General features: G+C 33.6%; 1 protein-coding gene across 12 annotated transcripts; it reads left to right on the top strand.

Annotated features, from left to right (window-relative positions):
• The first annotated feature begins 2,641 nt into the window (after positions 1 to 2,641).
• LOC132708826 (uncharacterized) lies at positions 2,642 to 17,551 on the top strand. Of its 12 annotated transcripts, none has more exons than XM_060681436.1 (10): positions 2,642 to 3,243; positions 3,307 to 7,897; positions 7,954 to 8,109; positions 11,475 to 11,650; positions 12,575 to 12,651; positions 15,482 to 15,674; positions 16,046 to 16,180; positions 16,235 to 16,474; positions 16,575 to 16,634; positions 16,754 to 17,550. In XM_060681436.1, exon 2 carries the CDS (start codon positions 4,244 to 4,246, stop codon positions 5,276 to 5,278), a length of 1,035 nt encoding a protein of 344 aa, XP_060537419.1. In that variant the 5' UTR covers positions 2,642 to 3,243; positions 3,307 to 4,243; the 3' UTR covers positions 5,279 to 7,897; positions 7,954 to 8,109; positions 11,475 to 11,650; positions 12,575 to 12,651; positions 15,482 to 15,674; positions 16,046 to 16,180; positions 16,235 to 16,474; positions 16,575 to 16,634; positions 16,754 to 17,550. The 12 variants fall into 11 exon arrangements, 9 of the variants coding, with proteins under 9 accessions (XP_060537416.1, XP_060537420.1, XP_060537419.1 ...); XR_009620035.1 differs by having other exon boundaries at positions 2,642 to 3,432; positions 7,458 to 7,897; positions 16,754 to 17,546; XR_009620034.1 differs by having other exon boundaries at positions 2,642 to 3,558; positions 7,458 to 7,897; positions 16,754 to 17,546.
• Positions 17,552 to 18,194: the final 643 nt, after the last annotated feature.

Here is an 18,194-nt window from a genome sequence, read left to right as displayed (position 1 = left end):
CTTATGTGTTGAATCGAATATTGAATGAGATACCTATTTCCACCCAGGTATTTAATTTAAACAATTTAATGTATTACTGGTACAACCCAATACCTTGTACCTATTTTGATAAAATCATGATGCAGTAAAAAGCAGAACACATCTAAATATTACTACTATATTACTATTACTAAAACAGAAAACATAACATATAGACACAACAACAATTTAAATTCAATGAATCTGAATCGGTCGTTCGGATTCAGTGACTACAATATCTAGCTGTGTCTGCTTTTTATTGAATCATGCTTTTATCAAAATAGGTGCTATGTATTGGGTTGTACCAGTAATACATTAATGGCACAACTTGTTATGGAGTATCTAGAAGAAAATGTTATTAAGCACATTCAATTCAATTTACTTTTTTTTTCGATATGTAGACGACATCATAACTGCAGTTCCAAAAAGAAAAACAGACTTATTGCTAAACTCCTTCAATAATTTCCACAAAAAATTACAATTCACACTTGAAATTGAGAACCAAAATACTATTCATAAATTCGTCATAATAAGTCCCGCAGAAAGAGCAATAATGTTATCCGAACCAGAATGTAGACCAGACGCAATTAAAAAAGCAAAACGGGTACTTCTAGAAAATAATGATACCAAAAACATAATTAATAAAATCTTTAGTAAACGTACCAACAAATTTTATAATAACGTAAACAAAAACCAACATCAAAATCCTCAAAGCAAATATATATCACTACCATATATACCTGGATTATCAGAACAACTTCAAACCATTTTCAAGGAACACAAAATTCAAGTAGGACAGAAAACTTATAATTTACAAAAAACATATTTCTTCACTTAACTCAAAGCAAAAATTCCAGTTGAAAAAAGAAGTAATGTAGTATATGAAATTCTATGCTCTAATTGCAACAGTTTGTATATAGGACAAACAAGCCAATATTTATAAAATAGAATTAACGGACATAACTATGACAAAAAAAAATAAAACAGCTCTTCATACCCATTGCGACAACACCAAACACACATTTAATTTTCAAAAAGTTAAAGTCCTACTAACAGAACCTACCACCAAAAAAGGAGAACTTTATGAAAGTATAGAAATCCAACAAACAAATCAATTAATTACAAAACCGAGTCTAAAGGCCTTAACAAAATATATCATTCAATTTTAAACTAACAAAATGAAATTATAAATAAAACTAAAAAACCAAGTAGTTGATAAACGTTATACAACCAAACAGTTGAACTCCTTTTTCACACCATTCTTAACACACATTCACATATTGCACCGACGTTACCAAATCAGGCGCTATTGCCACATAGTTTTGTTAAAATTTGGCGCGAAAAGATAAAATGAATGGTCTATATTTAAAAATACGTATTTTATTTGAAACGAAATCCAAAATGATACGAAGTACACTTCTCTTAGATTTGTCGGAGAGAATAGATTCTACATAACCTCTCAAAAATATATATTTTTTGTGTCATTGCGTATTTTTTTCTTTATATTTAGTTATGAAGACCGATAGGGGTACTGTAATTCAATCTCAATCAAAAAGTGCAACTTTATAATGGGTATGCTTTCGTAATATTTTATTGTTCTACCTATTTCTTTTTCCGTCATATTTGTAGCGCGATACAGCATTAATAGTTGTTTTTTGCTGATCATACAAAAATTACTTCTGAGGAACTTTATTTCAATCATCTTTGTTTTATGACTGATTCCCTCTCAAAAACCCTCATGGAGAATGTCAAAAACCCGAAAAGCCCAACCAACCTCCTAAAGTTCATGAAAATCTCTAGCCTGCCCTCTGGCATTAGCTCGTAATATTAACAAAAAAATGAAATAAAGATTTACACGTGCGCACGCTAGCTGGCGCCACTCAAAAATTAGTTTAAAATTGAAACTAGAACAGTCCATTTTAACAAATCCCAATTACATTTTTCTATTTTTTTAAAGCAAACCGCCACCTCAACAACTCAACCTCACTTTTTATGCTAATAATCGACTGATTATCTTAATAACTGGCCAAAATTTGCCAGTTAACTAAAATCCTGTTTTTATAAGTAATATTGCGTCGGCGGTTAAGGACATAGTTGTTTAAGTACTTGTTAAAAGATTATTTACAAAGGTAAGGCAAACCTACGGATTACGAACTCTCGCGCCAGTCTACGCGAAAGTAGCCCGAGATGAATGGCCTAACGGGAATATTGCCATACTGCGATCAATGTAACAATTGTTTTATTTTATTAATTATAGTGTACAACAACTAAAACACTACTCATTTCTGGTCTAAAGAACCCTGTATAACACATCTCCCGTACCTACAATTTTTACCGTAGTTTTTTTTTTAATTAAAGTGGTATTTATTAATTATAGTGTACAACAACTTAAATATTACTACTCATTTCTGGCGTGCTCCGAAATCGTGATCTTGTTTTCTTGGCGGATGTGACGTCGTTGGGGGGGGCAAGGTCGCTTCATGGGAAGCGCCATCTATTACTTGGTCACTAAACTAATACAAATGGTCTAAAGAACCCTGTATGACACACCAACGGCCACTGATCTAAGTTTTGTCGTAGCCAGTGGCGTTTTATTTGAAAACATTCTTTGATGTTATTTTTCTCTGGTAAACTCGAAGGGGAAGGTTGAGCGAGGTTATCAGTGAATTCTTTATTGAAAATCTATCTTCATCTATCGGTTTGACCATCTAATTTTAAGTTAGATATTGTGTACGTAAGGTAGATAGTGAGATCTGCTTGCCTCGCCCGACATGGGCGACTCCACAGGGGGTTCGGAGCCCCCTAGCACGTCTACCGGAATTAGTATCGGTGTGTCGCCTGCTTGTTCAGCTTCCAAGTGCTTGTCTCCTCTCCTATCTCCATCCTCTATGAGAGTAGCACAGAACATTTCTCGCGTTCAATATTTTGATGTTCCAACACTGGAAGAACTAAAGACGCTTTCAGAAGAGCTTCAAATGATTAAAAATCAATTTTTGGATGACCCAGAGATGACGGTAGAAGTGGCGAAACTAATGGTTAATGTACGAAGAACAGTTAATAGAAAAGTTTCCTACGCGTTAACGGATCAGGGACCATTCATGGTGGTGATGGAAGTAATGGAGGATAAAGTGGGGAATATTCATCCCATGAATATGGGGAAACATTTTCATCAAAATAAAGTGCACAGTATAGTAAGAATCACAAAAAAGGGTATCAACAAGATCGGTATTGAATTTAATAATGCTGATTGTGCAAACAAATTCCTAAATAACTCTATCTATTCAACAGAACATGGCTACAAGAAATACATCCCTCAAAGGCTAGTTACGTGCAGGGGCCTTATCTGGGATTTAGGGGACATAATAAATGCGGACAATTTCTATTCTGAGGCAGAGGCTTGTGTAAAGAAAGAAGGTACCTTGAAAAAAATAAAAATCATCAACGTAAGAAGATTGACCAAAAGGATTAGAATGCAGGCTTTGGATGGGTCAGTTGTTTTCAAATCTGTTCCAGCTAAGAATTATCTAGTGACTTTTGAAGGTAAGACTTTGCCTGAATCAATTATAATTTTTAAAAATGAACGGGTTGTTGATAAATACATCAGCCTTGTAATGATGTGTATCAATTGCTGCCGTTTCGGGCATTGGAAAAACCAATGTAAGCGTAAGGGCCGATGTAGTTTTTGCACCCTGTATTTATGTGTGAGAAAGAGTCAATTTCTTAAAAGAGAAAAATGCCCTGATGATCACCTCAATCCTGACCATATTTGTGTTAGGTTGGAATCTGAGGTACCCCCTAAACCGATATGTATCCATTGTAGTGGTTTCCATCAAGCAGCCTAAGATCAACGAAGCCATGGCTTGGTACAATTTGTCATTCTTTGAAGCTGAGAAACTTTTCCCTCCTGTCTCGAGAAATGTAAATTTTAACAGAATTTCCGAAAACTTCCCCAAACTGTCCCCGATGCAGGCAAGCGTTCCCCCTCTTCGGGAGTCTTCCTCTGATTCAGAAATGGATACTTCCCGAGCGGTCTCTTGGGAAGATTTTTGGTGTCAGTTCCAAGATTTAAAACAAATGTTATTTCTGGATATTCAAGTCATGAATCTTTTAATAAAATAGAAAACCTTCTATATGTGATTTCCGCGAGAGAGAGGGGGTTCCCTTCTATAAACCCTGACCTCTAAGGTTAAATTTCTGTTTCTTAACTAGTTTATTTTTTACTTTTATGAAGATACTTCATTGGAATATATGTAGTTTTAGGCGTAATAAAGATAGTTTAATTCGGCTTATAAGGGACTTCTCTCCTCATATAGTTATAATTAATGAATCCTTTCTTCTACCTCATATTAAAATTAGTCTTCCGGGATTCTCCTTTGTTAGGGAGGATCGTCCAGACTGCTATGGCGGTATTATAGTATTTGTTAGGTATGGGATTAAGTATGGCGTATTAGACGTTTCAGCGATCCAAAGAGTTCAGAGGTGTCAAGTAATTGGAATTACAGTAAATAGTTTTACATTAGTTGCGGTATATAACCCTCCAGATTTACGTGTTTCTAGAAGCATTCTGGACCAACTTTTGGAGTTGAGTAATGGAAGTCCAGTGGTGTTTATTGGGGACTTTAATGCTCATAATTTGGCTTGGGGTTCAAGAATAGCGAGTAGGGTGGGAATTGAAAGTGGTAAGGTTATCCTAGATTTCATTCAAGATAATGGGCTGCTAATTTTAAACGACGGTAATGCAACTAGATTTACCAGAAATGATACACATTCTGTTCCAGATATTGTGTTCTGCTCCTATCAAATTGTTCCCGATTTTGATTTCCAGGTTTTGGGTGGGAGAGGTTTCAGTGATCACTTTCCTATCCTCTGTCAGTTAGGTGATATAATGGAACCTGATAAGTCGTTAAAGTCGTCTGCGACCGGCAACTGTAATTTTAATAAAGCAGATTGGGTCTTATTCTCGAGGCTAGTATTTTCTACAATATCGCTTCTTCTGTTGCAGTCGGCTAGGAAAGCTATTCCGAGCAGAAAGGGGAATCACAAGTTTGGGTTACACTGGTGGGATGAAGAGTGCTCTCGGGTGATCCGTCTTAAGAGGGAGACTTTTAGGGGATATAAAAATAATCCCTCTGATGAGAACTTTATTAATGTGAAAAAGAATTATGCTCTTTGCAGAAGGACTCTTAGAGCTAAAAGAAAAAGTAGTTTAGTAAAATTTTGCGAAAGCTTGTCTCCCTTTAATAGAGTTTCCGAAGTTTGAAAAACGGTCAAGATCTTTGCTAGATCCCTTAATCCTCTTAATAGGCGCTTTAATCTAAATTACACTGTCCCACAGATGTTACTTGACTCTCTTACATCTCCAGTTGAACCAGCTAATAATCTCCCTCCTCCCATATTTTCGGTTAAATTTTCCCCTAGGTTCTCCTTGGACGAGTTTATCTCCACAGTGGAGGGTCGCAAAAGCACTTGTCCTGGAATGGATGGAATTGCATTTCCGCTCCTTAAGCACCTACCTATCGAAGCTGTCGTTTATCTTGTCAACCTTTTTAATTCGGTCCTTAAAAATGCTAGACCTATTCCAGAGAGTTGGAGGACTCAAGTAGTGGTTCCTATTATTAAACCAGGTGGAGATCCTGATATGTTACCTTCATATCGCCCGATTAATCTTGCCTCCTGTATTTGTAAAATTATGGAAATCATGTTAAAGAGGAGAATGGAGTGGGAGCTAGAGCACTATCTGCTACTTTCGAATTCTCAAACCGGATTTCGTCGGGGTAAATTAACTTACGATAATCTTGCCAACTTGAGCAGTAAAATTCTGAGTAATCTTAGTAGTAATATTCCTTGTATCCTGGTTACTCTGGATATAGCGTCTGCTTATGACAATGTTAATATTGACTATCTTTATGTGGCCATGAGTAGTATGGGAATTCCTCAAGATGTCGCGGATACAATAAAAAGGTTGTTATCGGAGAGAAAGCTCGTGGTTAGGGATGCTTCCACTTCATCGTTAGTTGGTCCCTGATCTACATCTAAGGGAGTCCCACAAGGCTCGCCTCTGGCACCCCTTCTCTTTAACATTTATGTCAACCGTATCAACCGTGTATTCCTGCGGAAGTTACTTTACTTCAATATGCCGATGATATCGCCCTTGTTGGGGCAGATCGAGGCTTGTCTCGTTTGAGCTTAGTTCTTAAGCAAGCATTAGATAATGTGGCTAACTTCCTGCACGGCCTGGAATTATCTATTAGCCCTTCTAAGCCAGCAGCGGTAATTATTTCTAAAAGAAAAGTTAGGGTTACTCCTCCATTTATATCTGTTAATGCGGAAAATATCCCGTGGAAAAACTTTACCACCTATTTCGGGGTAGTATTTGATTCTAAACTATCCTGGCTTCCGCAGGTAGAGAGGATGATATCGAAAGCTTCAGCTGGGATGAATATTATGAATATTAGCAAGGACTTGGTAGAGGGCGCATCCGTCTACTCTTATTTCTTTCTGTAAAGCCTTTGTAAGATCTCACTTAGATTATCTGTCATTGCTAAATTAGGACTCTATCTATCAAGGACTTAGAATTGACCTTGGAGTCATGAAATCGACTCCTATTAATGTAATTCTGGCCGAAGCGTGTGAAACTATTTTGGAGGTTAGAAGATCATATCTGGCATCTAAACTTCTCCTTAAGTCGTATAGTGTCATTAATAACCCCCTGTATAATGCGCTTCAGGAACGATATGTACGAATGCAACTTAATTTTAATTTTTTTCGCAATAAGTATGTGCACCCTTTGATTGAGGCATTTGATTTGATTTCACCTTATCTGAGTTACATTGACTCGTATAATGTTTTCCCCTGTTTTCAGGTTGATATTGATTCCCAGATTCTCCCTCTGCATTTTGTAGATTCAGGGTTTTCTAAGAGTTTTCCTAATGAACAGGTTTTTCGGGAGATGTGTGAACAGAACTGGCCCTCAAATTATGCATTTGTTTTTACTGATGCCTCTGAGGGGGATGATAGGGTGGGAATAGGAGTTTATATCCCCCATCTTAACATTAAGTCAGGGTGGGGGTTGAAACGTTTTTTTAATATTTATATGGCTGAAATGGTGGCAATTAAGCCTGCACTTCACTTGATACATACATATAATTTAGTTAGAGCTGTAATAGTCTCTGACTCTAAGAGTGCCCTCCAAAGTCTGAATTCTACAAAGTTCAATGCTAAATCTAGTGGTATATTCCTAGATGTTAAACATAGGCTGAAAGTCCTGGCTCAGAAAGGGTTCCGAATCTCTCTTTGTTGGGCTCCTAGCCACTCCTGTATTAGAAATAATGAAATTGTGGATAGGGTGACCAACCAAGCTAGAGAGAATGTCCTGTTCCTCATTTTACTGAGTTTTTTAGAGTTGTTAAAAATAATCTATGGATTTCCTGGTCTTTAAGATGGAGAAGAATGGGTTCCTACAAAGGTAGGATTTATACCAGCTTCCACGAGAATCCTCCGGTCAAACCCTGGTCTCATGGATTGAAGCTCACCAGAAATTACTACAAGGTGCAGATTAAGAAGTAATTACTGCTGTTATCCGGTACACCTATGCAGAATAAACGTAAAGGCAACTAATTTATGTGAATGCGGAGAAGTAGGAGACCTTAATCACATATTTTTTGATTGTGTGAAGCATCGGAACTATTCTGAATCCCTTTATAGAGACCTGATTAATTCTCATGTTCCCTCTCCTATACTATGGCAGGTTATAATAAACAAATTCGGTAAAGTCTTCATGTTTGCTTGTTTTTCAGCTAGTCCATGAATAGATTCGGTCCAATGTATATTTGAAGCAATTGGAAACAGGATTTTTCTATTATCTATTTGTGGAAATTGGGTAATTTTGAACAAAACATGATTTTCTAGAAAAACAAAACATTTTGGCAATTTTAGCTGCAAGGAGCAGTTGTTAAAGCGCTATGAATAGAAACCTTCCAGTTGCTGTTTTTCTGAAGTTTCTAATTAGTTACAAGGATGACATATTTTGGGTGCTGTGTGACATAATGCTGCTAGGAGGGAATTTTAAAGTAAAAGTTTTTGGCATTCAAAGTAAGTTTTACACCTGATATTTGGGATTTGTATCAAGGATTTGTGTTTAAGTTCATGTTTAGTACTTTGGCACAGCATACAACTTGGTTATCTTATAAAGCGCTTAAAAGACGAGTTGAAAGAGTATTAGTGTGTCATCAAGTTTGGTGCCGTTCCTACCACGTTCACCAAGAAGGAATTGCAAGGCCATTTAAACAAATTTTCAAATAAGTTTCTGTTAGTTCTTATCAGGCACATGGAAATTTTCATACCACCAGAAGGTGCATGTTATTGTGAAATTTTGAAAAAAGAAAATAATAGGGAAAAAATTCGTTTTTGATATTTTAAAACTTCACAAAACTGCAAAAATGAATCATTTACATTTCTTGACAAACTTTTGTCGCCGAACTAATCATAATATTAGAAAAACTTCAATAACATTTACATATAATATAAATTTTTAATTACTTTTTTTACAGTTGTATAAAAGTTTAACTTCTTATTTTTTACAGTTGCTTTCATAACATTGAGGTTGTCTCAAAGGTGTTAAAAGTTTTTTTTTAAATTTGTTTGAATTGTAACTTCAAAATAAGGTTGTTGTACCTAAATTGCAAGATTTTTTAAATAATTTGAGTTTTGTCACAACTTCATCTAATATTAATTTTTTTATTACATAAGTATTTAATATACATTAGCCAAATTTACAGTAGAGTGTAACAATAGACCCTATTTTATATCCCAATTATAAAAAAGTTGCCATCTGATGAAGGGGGACCAAAAATGTATCCTGTTCTGTTCTAATAATAAATTTAAGTTTTTATCACTTGATTAATTAAAATTAACCGCCATATTTTTTAAATTACTTTTCGCGTTTTCCCAGAACAAGTGAAATTATGATTTTTGATATTTAAATGAATGTTTTATAATTGCCTATGGTCATCATGAGAGATCACACTAGTAAACTAAAATAGACTGTTATTGCTGTTTAATTACAGGTACTAATATTCAATTAAATTACAGCTATCCTATTATCCATTATTCAAATTTGTATACGTAAATACGTAAAATATACAATACAATACACAAAATAAACAGGTACATCAATATGCAATGGTTTAAAAATCAATGTAATTAATCTTACTGTTTAAAAGAATCTTTCACAGAATAGCAAGATTTTTTAATTAAGAACGTTTTTATTTTTAATTTGAAAGCCTGTAAATCTATTTGTTTAATATTATTTGGAAGCTAATTGAAGAATTTTAGAGTAAAATAATTTATGCTATACCTAGATTTCTCGAATCTGAGAACTTCAGGGTTTATATCTTTATTAACATGGGTAATATAAGAGTGAAATTGCCTTGTGTTCTTTTATATATTTTTTTAATTAAGCAATCCAATATGTATCAGCAAGGTCTTGTAAATTCTCAATTTATTGAAGTGTTCTTTACATCAACTCTATATGTTAACCTCTATTATTCTTATTGCTCTTCTTTGTGGTGCAAAAATTGTATTCGCATCTGGAGAATGTCCCCATATCAATATTACATAAGTAGCTATTGACTCGACCAGGGACAAATTATTGATATATTTAGATAAGACTTTTTTTTATCACATTTTTTAACTCTGAGAATTGTTATGCTAAAGGTTTTCTTAACTACAATTTTACAGCAGAATAGCGTTAAAAAGATATAATAATAAATTAAAAAAAACATTTTAAAAACCATTTATTGACGCATCATTTCTAATAGAAACCATTAATTACATTTCATTTATTGACACATGAAAACTAAAAAATATGTATGAAACAAATTAGTTTACTAATTAAACTTCCTATACATCTACTGTCAGAAACTCATACTTCTGTCTTTCTCTAGTTTCCAAAATTTCAGGAGTAGGCAGTACTCCAACATTGCAGCTTTTTTAATGCATGATACATTAGTTCAACTTCAAATGGTAGCGTTCTTTTTTCCATAATAACATCTGCTCAAAACATTATCACCAACAGAAATGTTTTTGCTTTCTCCTAAGTCAAAGAATATTTGATCATTTGCTTCTCAGATAATATCTGCATTCTCTCGACTGTCACCAATGCCTATGCAATTTTCTTCGTCTTCTGAACTCTCTGACGAAACTTTTGTTTATGAAGCCTGTTAACCAAATCTTGAATTCTCCATTTTGTGTGACTTAGATACGGCCATATCAAGTGGCTGGATTAAATAAGTAGAATTGGACTTGTTTCACGGTGTGTCAATAATTGGAAAAAGTGTTATTTTAATAAAGCAATAATTAATTCACAAGTGGCCAAAAATTTTGCTAGATCAGCAAATTCGAATTAGTTTCTGTATGGATTATTACTAAAGAATAAATGTAAGTAAAATTGTACGTCAATTACCAAGGAATGTATGTAATTCTATGTATATCACTTACTTTAACTGATGGGTTAAGAAACACTTCATGTCAATAAATATTTTGACCTTGCTCTCATAACAGTGGATTCTATAATGATGGCGGTCGGTTGAAAATTTATTAATGTGGCACGGTGTTGCCAATTCGTCGAATGTGATACAGGCAGCAAATTGGTTTCTTAAAAATAGACAAATCCTGTCCAGGTGCGGGTTGTTTACATTAGTGTTTTTTATATATTTAATAAAAAATTTGACCTTTAAATGAAAGTTTCGGGATCAAAGCAAACTTCAAAAACCTTATATGCTCAATATCAAATGTGATGCAGGCAGCAAATTCTTAAAAATAAACAAATCATGAGCAGACTAATAGACTAATAACCATTTTTTCTGTCTTTGACATATTAAGATGAAGCCCATTTGCAATAAACCACTGATGCACTCAAATCTGATAAGTACTTTCCCATTGCTGTACCCAAAGCTTCAATAACTTTCTTCATATCCACTTCTGTGTTATCATTGGCAAACACATTATTTTTGATTTTTGTTTGCATAAATCAATATTAATTTCATTGATATATATATATATATATATATATATATATATATATATATATATATATATATATATATATATATATATATATATATATATATATATATATATATATATATATATATATATATATATATATATATTAAGATCCGTAAAAGTGAGAGCACTGAACATTATGGTTTTTGGAAATGATAAATAACATCATTAAAGCGGGATTTTTTATTTAATTTATTTTACTTTTAACTGATATAATGTTTTTGGACCCTCTTTTATATCAACTTACGGTATGGTCAGATGCGGGCTCTTTAAACTTTGGACCAATGACGTGGCTTAAGCTAGACGACGCTCATGCATTGTCATCGCAATTTTGAAATGCCAATTTTGAACAGGTGGATTGAAAGACATGACTTTTATAATTGGTCCTTCAGATCCCTGGACAACTCGGAACATCTTTTTATGGTTTACAACACCCTTCCAGCCAACCACACCGGATAAATGCATATTAGAGACTAGTTTAACACTGTAACCTCACAAATGTTGTCCAGTGTCAGCACTAGTTTCAAAAAAATAATGTGGATGGTCGCCATATCAAAAAATTTATTACGTAAGTAAACGTTTTTCTTCCATTTCATCTTACCTTTAGTTTGTTTTCATTAGGTAATTATCGTTAGAGCGTGGATAATGAAAATAAAATTTTTAAAAACCTAACCTTAAAAATATTTATAAACAACCACAAAATAACATATAACATAAAAAGGTACCAAAAAATTTGATAAATTTCACATATCACTAGAGATCAATGATCTATCGGACAAAAATTTTCAGACGACTTTTGCCCGATGAATATTTGTATAGTACAATCTTAGAGAAAATACGGCAGAGATGAATAAAAAGCATTTTTTGAAAAACTCTGTCTCGGCCGCGGCATCACTGAAACGAATGTTCGCATTTCTTTGAAATATCAGTTCTGCTAGGTAACTGAGTTTTTTTGATTTTAAGATTTTATCCAACTGACAGCCCTTATTAACATAGGTGAGCTAAGTTATGCTCGAAAAATTGTTTAACCTGATGGTGGATTCTTAACATACTGAACACAAGCATTCTGCGCCTTCTTTACTCTATATTCATTAAAATTTGCACCCTATGCGATATTAAAATAAGTTAGTATAGACAGTACCAAACATTCAATAAGCTATCTTAAATTCCTGAAATAGTTTTAAATTTTAATATGATTTTTTACATATCCCATTCCCATGTGAATGAAAAATTTTTTGTCCATGTACAACTCGAGATTCTTGACACTATTAACAAATACTCTCGATTTCTTCAGTGTGGGTTGTTGATGAATCGAACTTGCTAACGTTTCGTCGCTTATCCTGTTGGCTTCTTCAGAGCTTAATTGAAACAGTTGCAAAAAAAATTATAAATTAGCTAGTGGAAGTTTCGATAAATGATTAACAGCCCAGATTCTTGATTAATGTTATTTTTGAAATATTGGTCCTGTATGAATGTTGTTTTCTTCCTGAAGGAGAAGTGGAGCGATGGAGTAGCGAGCACCTCTCAATATGTTGCCATGGAATGATAATGCTTTACAATAACAAAAAAGTAAGTAAAAATCTTTATGCCATAATTATTATTATCCATGTTTGTTTATTTGTCATTGTTTATTGTAGTCATAAAATATTTAAAATTTTCTTATGATCCAGTAAACATACATTACGGCAGAACTATACAAAATACCATTCTAACACCGTTGGATAGGTAATTAATTAAATTAAATAAATATGTAATTTTATTTTAATTAATTTAATTAATTAAACTTCTTTATCATATTAGAATATATTTTTGGCCATCTCATTGGAAGATGGGAAGTTTTTTCTCTAAGCTGAACTATAAAATATGGTTGTGTTTATACTTGACTGTAGGTTTTGCTTACATACTTCTGCATTTCCGAAATTGAAATTAGTTTACATTTTGACAAAATTTAAATTGAGCCTGTTAAAAGCAATATCTCCGGATTATCATAAAAACATTGCATTGCATGAACAATGCACTGGAATAAGTGCATTTTTAAATGACAAATTACAGGGTCTTAAACATATGCTTAGGTTTAAAACAGTTTAAAATATGTTAAAAATACTTAAATTAGACAAGCGTTTTTTTGTCATTTTCTTTATGAATTTGATATAGCGAAGAAAAATTCTAAACAAACTTGTTATCTTACATATTATTTATTTATGGATTATAGGAACATAACATAACTTGGAAAACTTAAATTTTTACAACTCTGCTATGGTGAGAGGAGCCTTTCTATGTTGGCTGACGATGCAATACCTGTATGAAGTTATTCAGCAAGTTCCATTGCTGTCGTACTTATATGTTTAATAGAAAGCCACCATTCCATGCCAGTTTCTAGTTGCTCTTGACTGAGTTTATTTCCTGTATAACGAAGAGTAAGCAAATTTGCCAAACAATGAGCTGGGGTCAAAGCCATTTTCATATGCTCCTTGACTTGATTCGTGTCACTTACCGTACTTTGTCTAAAGCAACTGCCATATACTTAAAAGTTTTTAAATGGTCTTGGGCATTTGTCTTTAAATTGGTGTCGTTTAGAAGCTTTATTATAACTTTATGAATACTTATTCTGTTGAGCGAGCAAACGTCGAATAACATTGGCCAGTTTATCAAATAACTTTCTAAGCAGTCTGATAAAGTACGGCAATGAACATCCTGAGGCAATACAAGAACACAACCACCAGCTTCTCTGAATTTTGCGCTGGCAATATTTAAATTTTTTTTTTATATTACTCTTTATTCCTGCCATTTCTATATCATGAACAATTATGTTCAATATATGTTCTCAACATCCATAAGTTATAATTTTTATAATATCTTTTCTCTTTAATTCTTCAAAAAAGTCAAAATCTTGGTTTTAACTGAACATTAGTCGTTGAAATAGTTTTAAATAGGTTTTTTCTTGAATATGGTAGACAATGATTTAATAGGAATGCTGAGATTGTCGAACTTATTCTTTTTGTTTTCACTAAGTTTCGGTCAGATGTATCACCACCCCTTATCAAGTGCAGACGTGTTAAGTTAGATAAGTTAATTATTTTTTAAAACTTTTTTTGACTGTTGATGTCTTACCTACATGTTTATTAAACTTTTAGTATCTATTATTATCAAGTATATTAGGTGAATAATCAGCTTCAATATTTCGAGGTGTTAGACCGAAATATTTATTTTATTCTATTATCTTGTTGACGTTTCGCCAACCACCCGGTTGGCTTTTTCAGAGGTTAACTCGGTTAGTACATAATAGTAGTAACTCAATAGCTCGGAAGAAGCTTAACTCAGTTAAGTTCTGAAGAAACCAATAGGTTGATTGGCGAATCGTCAGCAAGTTCGATTCATTCAGAATTCACAAGAGTTGTAAATAACTCTAACTAAAAAAAAAATTTCCAGTGTACAGCTACTGATCAGAATGTTGTGAATCACTAATGTTTTCTATGCTCTGCTTGGCACTTCTTAGCACTCAAATTTGTGCGATAACTTAATGGAGCAATGTAACTAGAAAAAAATTTTCCTATTTTTTTAATTATTATTACAGCATAAAATAATATATTTTGAACGAGTTTTGCCATTTATAAATTCCTAAAAACAATAACATGGCTTCTGTGAAAAGGAAGGATTTTCGCACGTATTTGATTATTAAATTTCCAAAACCATGGTAATTTTGGAAGCTATGCTTTTCTGATCTACTTTTATATGAACTTATGAGTGAATGTGCAGCCGAAAATCTGGGCATGTTTTTTGAAACACCCTGTATAGTTTACCAGATTTACCTCTTTTCCCTCTTTACGCAATTTTTATTGTTATTACTGTTATAAGGTTATTAAATTCAATATAATACATTAGTACAAATAAAGTCTTATAAAAAAACTCCCCCTAAATTGTAGATCATAAAGTTATTTATAGGTAATTCATGTAAGTCATTGGAAAAAAGCTGACATGTCGAACAATACTTTTTGCTTGTATACAGATAAAAAAAATTGATTTGTCGCTAAATTTCCTTTTGTTAATTTTGACATTATTTTTTAAATTAAGGTTACAGTTGGTATGCAGCTTTAACCAAAATATGCCGACCGATTTTGTCAAAGTGACTTTATTAGGAAACAAACCAAGAAGTTTGATGATCTAAGAACAGTTACTACCCGGCACGTTTTTCTGTTTTCTTTGGTTTTTGTTTACTTGGATTTTTAAAAATGTATTTGGCCTTTTTGTTGCTGTTCGTAGAAAAAGTATAGTATGCAACAAATTATTTGTGATAGAATATGCTGATGACTACAAGAAATGCTAGCTTCAGCACTCCCAGTATATGCGACGCGACGTTCGTATAAGAACGTTATAAATATGTCTACATTGTACTTTGTAGGAAAATTCTCCTCCGCGTCATCTGGACGATTTGATCGCGAAACGTGGGTTTCAACCCGTAGACTCGACTCCAAAATGAACCAGTGATAGACTGACAAACCTAAAACCTAGTTCTACTGAGGGCAAAGAAGGCAAGAAATCATCCTCGCAAGCAGCGGTACGCAAGGAAGATTCCAATAGGAAGAGAAATCAAGGTTAGTGCCCAAAAGTTCTTTTCTGGTTAGGACGGTGGAAATAATTTTAGGATTCTTAGTTTTAAGTTCAATTTGAAGAAATTTCAAGATCAATTAAATTTATGAATGAAAATAATTAAGTGCATTCTTTACTTGTTTAAAGACGTTTATTACAGGATTACCAGGACAATTGCAAAGTATTATAAGACTTAATATTATATATTATAAGACTTGAAAATCCAAATTATTAAAGAGGAAAATTTTCGATATACACAAAATGTACAACCGGTTCGCCACACAAAAAAATTTCAAAAGAACAATCACCATAACCAAAATTTTAGAATTAGGCAAGATCAAAATCAGTTTACTCCTCAAACTAATAATTTTTACAGAGGTCCACTGACGCATACTAGTCAACCACGCGAAGTTCCAAGAAATTTTCCTACAAATCGGCAAGGTTTTTGGCCCACCTAAAAACGTATTTAAACCGACAGGTCAGGTACCTAACAACTTAACTAACACGTTCGGTAAACTTTTCAAGTTACTCGTTAGTAATAATAATCAAATTGCTTTATTTGCAGCAGGTATAGACTTAATTACAAAAATACTTAAAACAAAACAAAACAATAAATGGCGGCTCACTAATTATGTTGAATGCCTGATCAAAAACGAAAATTGTTTAGTTATAATAAAAAAAGCGAAAATTTAATTATCCTTGTACAGTAAATATCGCACTGGTCAGCATTATGAACAATTTGATCTTCTGAGACATACTGAGTAATATGGACAAGCGTAATAGTGGTGGATCTCTGCATCCTGAGGTAAAGTGATATATCAAGAAATTATTTAGGCTGAAATATTTAATTTATCGATGTTTGAGATACTTATCGTGTATATTTACCAAATTAACTGTGTTTGCAGTCAGGCAAAACCCGACCATTCTTTCTATATCGGCAGATTTGATTCCAGACATATACATAGGTGAGTATAAATATTTGTAAATAACTCAATAAAAATCAATATCCAAGAAATCGTTTTGTATTGACTACCCTTTGTTTACCATCAATTGTTCAATGAAAATGGATATTTTTTCGTTTTAGTTATTTGGTTACTTATCCACTACTTCCACCTTGCAATATCCTTTTACAGCTTGGTAGAAAGGCCCCCCCGATTTGTCGTGCGTTGTGCAGATCAGGTTTGAACGCAATGCGAAACCCAGAGGTCTATTGCTTAAATTTTAGAATTAGAAGAAGAATTAGAATTAGAATTTAGAACTCGTGTTTGGAATACACGTGAATATTCTTTCCCTCCAGCAACCATTTTTTACGCCGTTTTCTCTTTTCCACAATATTTGTTTTCTTATCTTCATCTGCCAACAAAACGCAACTGCGAAAAGCAGTAGCTTTTTCTTTTTGAAATTGTACAAGATTCGCATTAAAGGATTTAAAGGATACTGAACTTCGGCGAATAGAAGAAATTTTAGTCCTTTGATTGAGGCTCTACAAAGAAGTCCCGCAGTTAAAATGGCAGCATTGACGAGTCCGTTAGCGATCCAAGTGCGCGTAAAATTCGTCGAATCCTGCAGAAGACTGCTCCGACTACGAGTGCAGGATGCCGTTGCCTGAACTGAGTAGGGTAACATCAAGAGGACATCCCCAGAAGTAGTCGAGCTTCCTTCATGGACAACGAAAACAGTAAAAATTTAATGATATATAATATGAAATTCGCAAAGGAAGAGACATCGGTGTGCAACATCATACACACAATAAATTGCCATGGGTTGAAAATACTGAACGATAGCCAAATTCAAAAAGTATCCATTCAACAATACCAGATACGTTACTTCCCGAATATCCAGATCATCTCCAGGGCACTAGATGATCAATGGAATCGTAACTTGATGGGGCACTTGCAGGGAAGATTTCATTGACACATGATAACATCAAATGTCTTTAGAGTTAAGTTGAATTCCATTTCTTCATTCTGCTTTCATCGTTTTCTTTTTGTACAATATTTTAAAGAGTGTTTTGCCGATGAATATGTTTTGGAATGGTCTTACAACAAATGTCTAAAAGTAAAGATTGCAAGGTTTGTGTCAATAAACCGTCTGAGATATCTGAACATTTCTTAACAAAAATAAGTGTTTTTACTTTTGGGTGGTTATGATTCTTCGGGTCGGATTATTCAGGCTTGCTGCCATCAGATTGAGAGTCTGCCTAACCAAAAGGAGCTTAAAATATATATTAAAAAATCTGTTTTGGGTCGGCCGTTTAAGTAGGTGCTAACAGAATGATGATTTTTTTATTTGACTAGCTAGCACCACCTTGTTCTCTCGCTTGTCGTCATTTTTAAGGAAATTTTATTGTGCCTCTCTTCGCTTTAACAAATTTTATTCGATTTTCACACCCCCAGATTGAATGAATCAAATCAACAGTAAAACTATTAGCTATAGGAAAGAACAACTAGTCATTGGCATCAAGATCTGAATGCACAATAACCTGGGGAGTCACTATTGGTATGTGTGACTTAGGATTGTCCTGT

Source organism: Cylas formicarius, unplaced genomic scaffold, assembly GCF_029955315.1.
Source record: "Cylas formicarius isolate icCylForm1 unplaced genomic scaffold, icCylForm1.1 PGA_scaffold_12__32_contigs__length_19106922, whole genome shotgun sequence".
Taxonomy (NCBI): Eukaryota; Metazoa; Arthropoda; class Insecta; order Coleoptera; family Brentidae; genus Cylas; species Cylas formicarius.
Note: the sequence above shows the minus strand (reverse complement) of the source record. Positions and strands in the feature narration are given on the sequence as shown.

Coding starts and splice junctions, on each gene's coding strand:
- LOC132708826 (XM_060681433.1), top strand. CDS start 2,790: ATGGGCGACTCCACAGGGGGTTCGGAGCCCCCTAGCACGTCTACCGGA.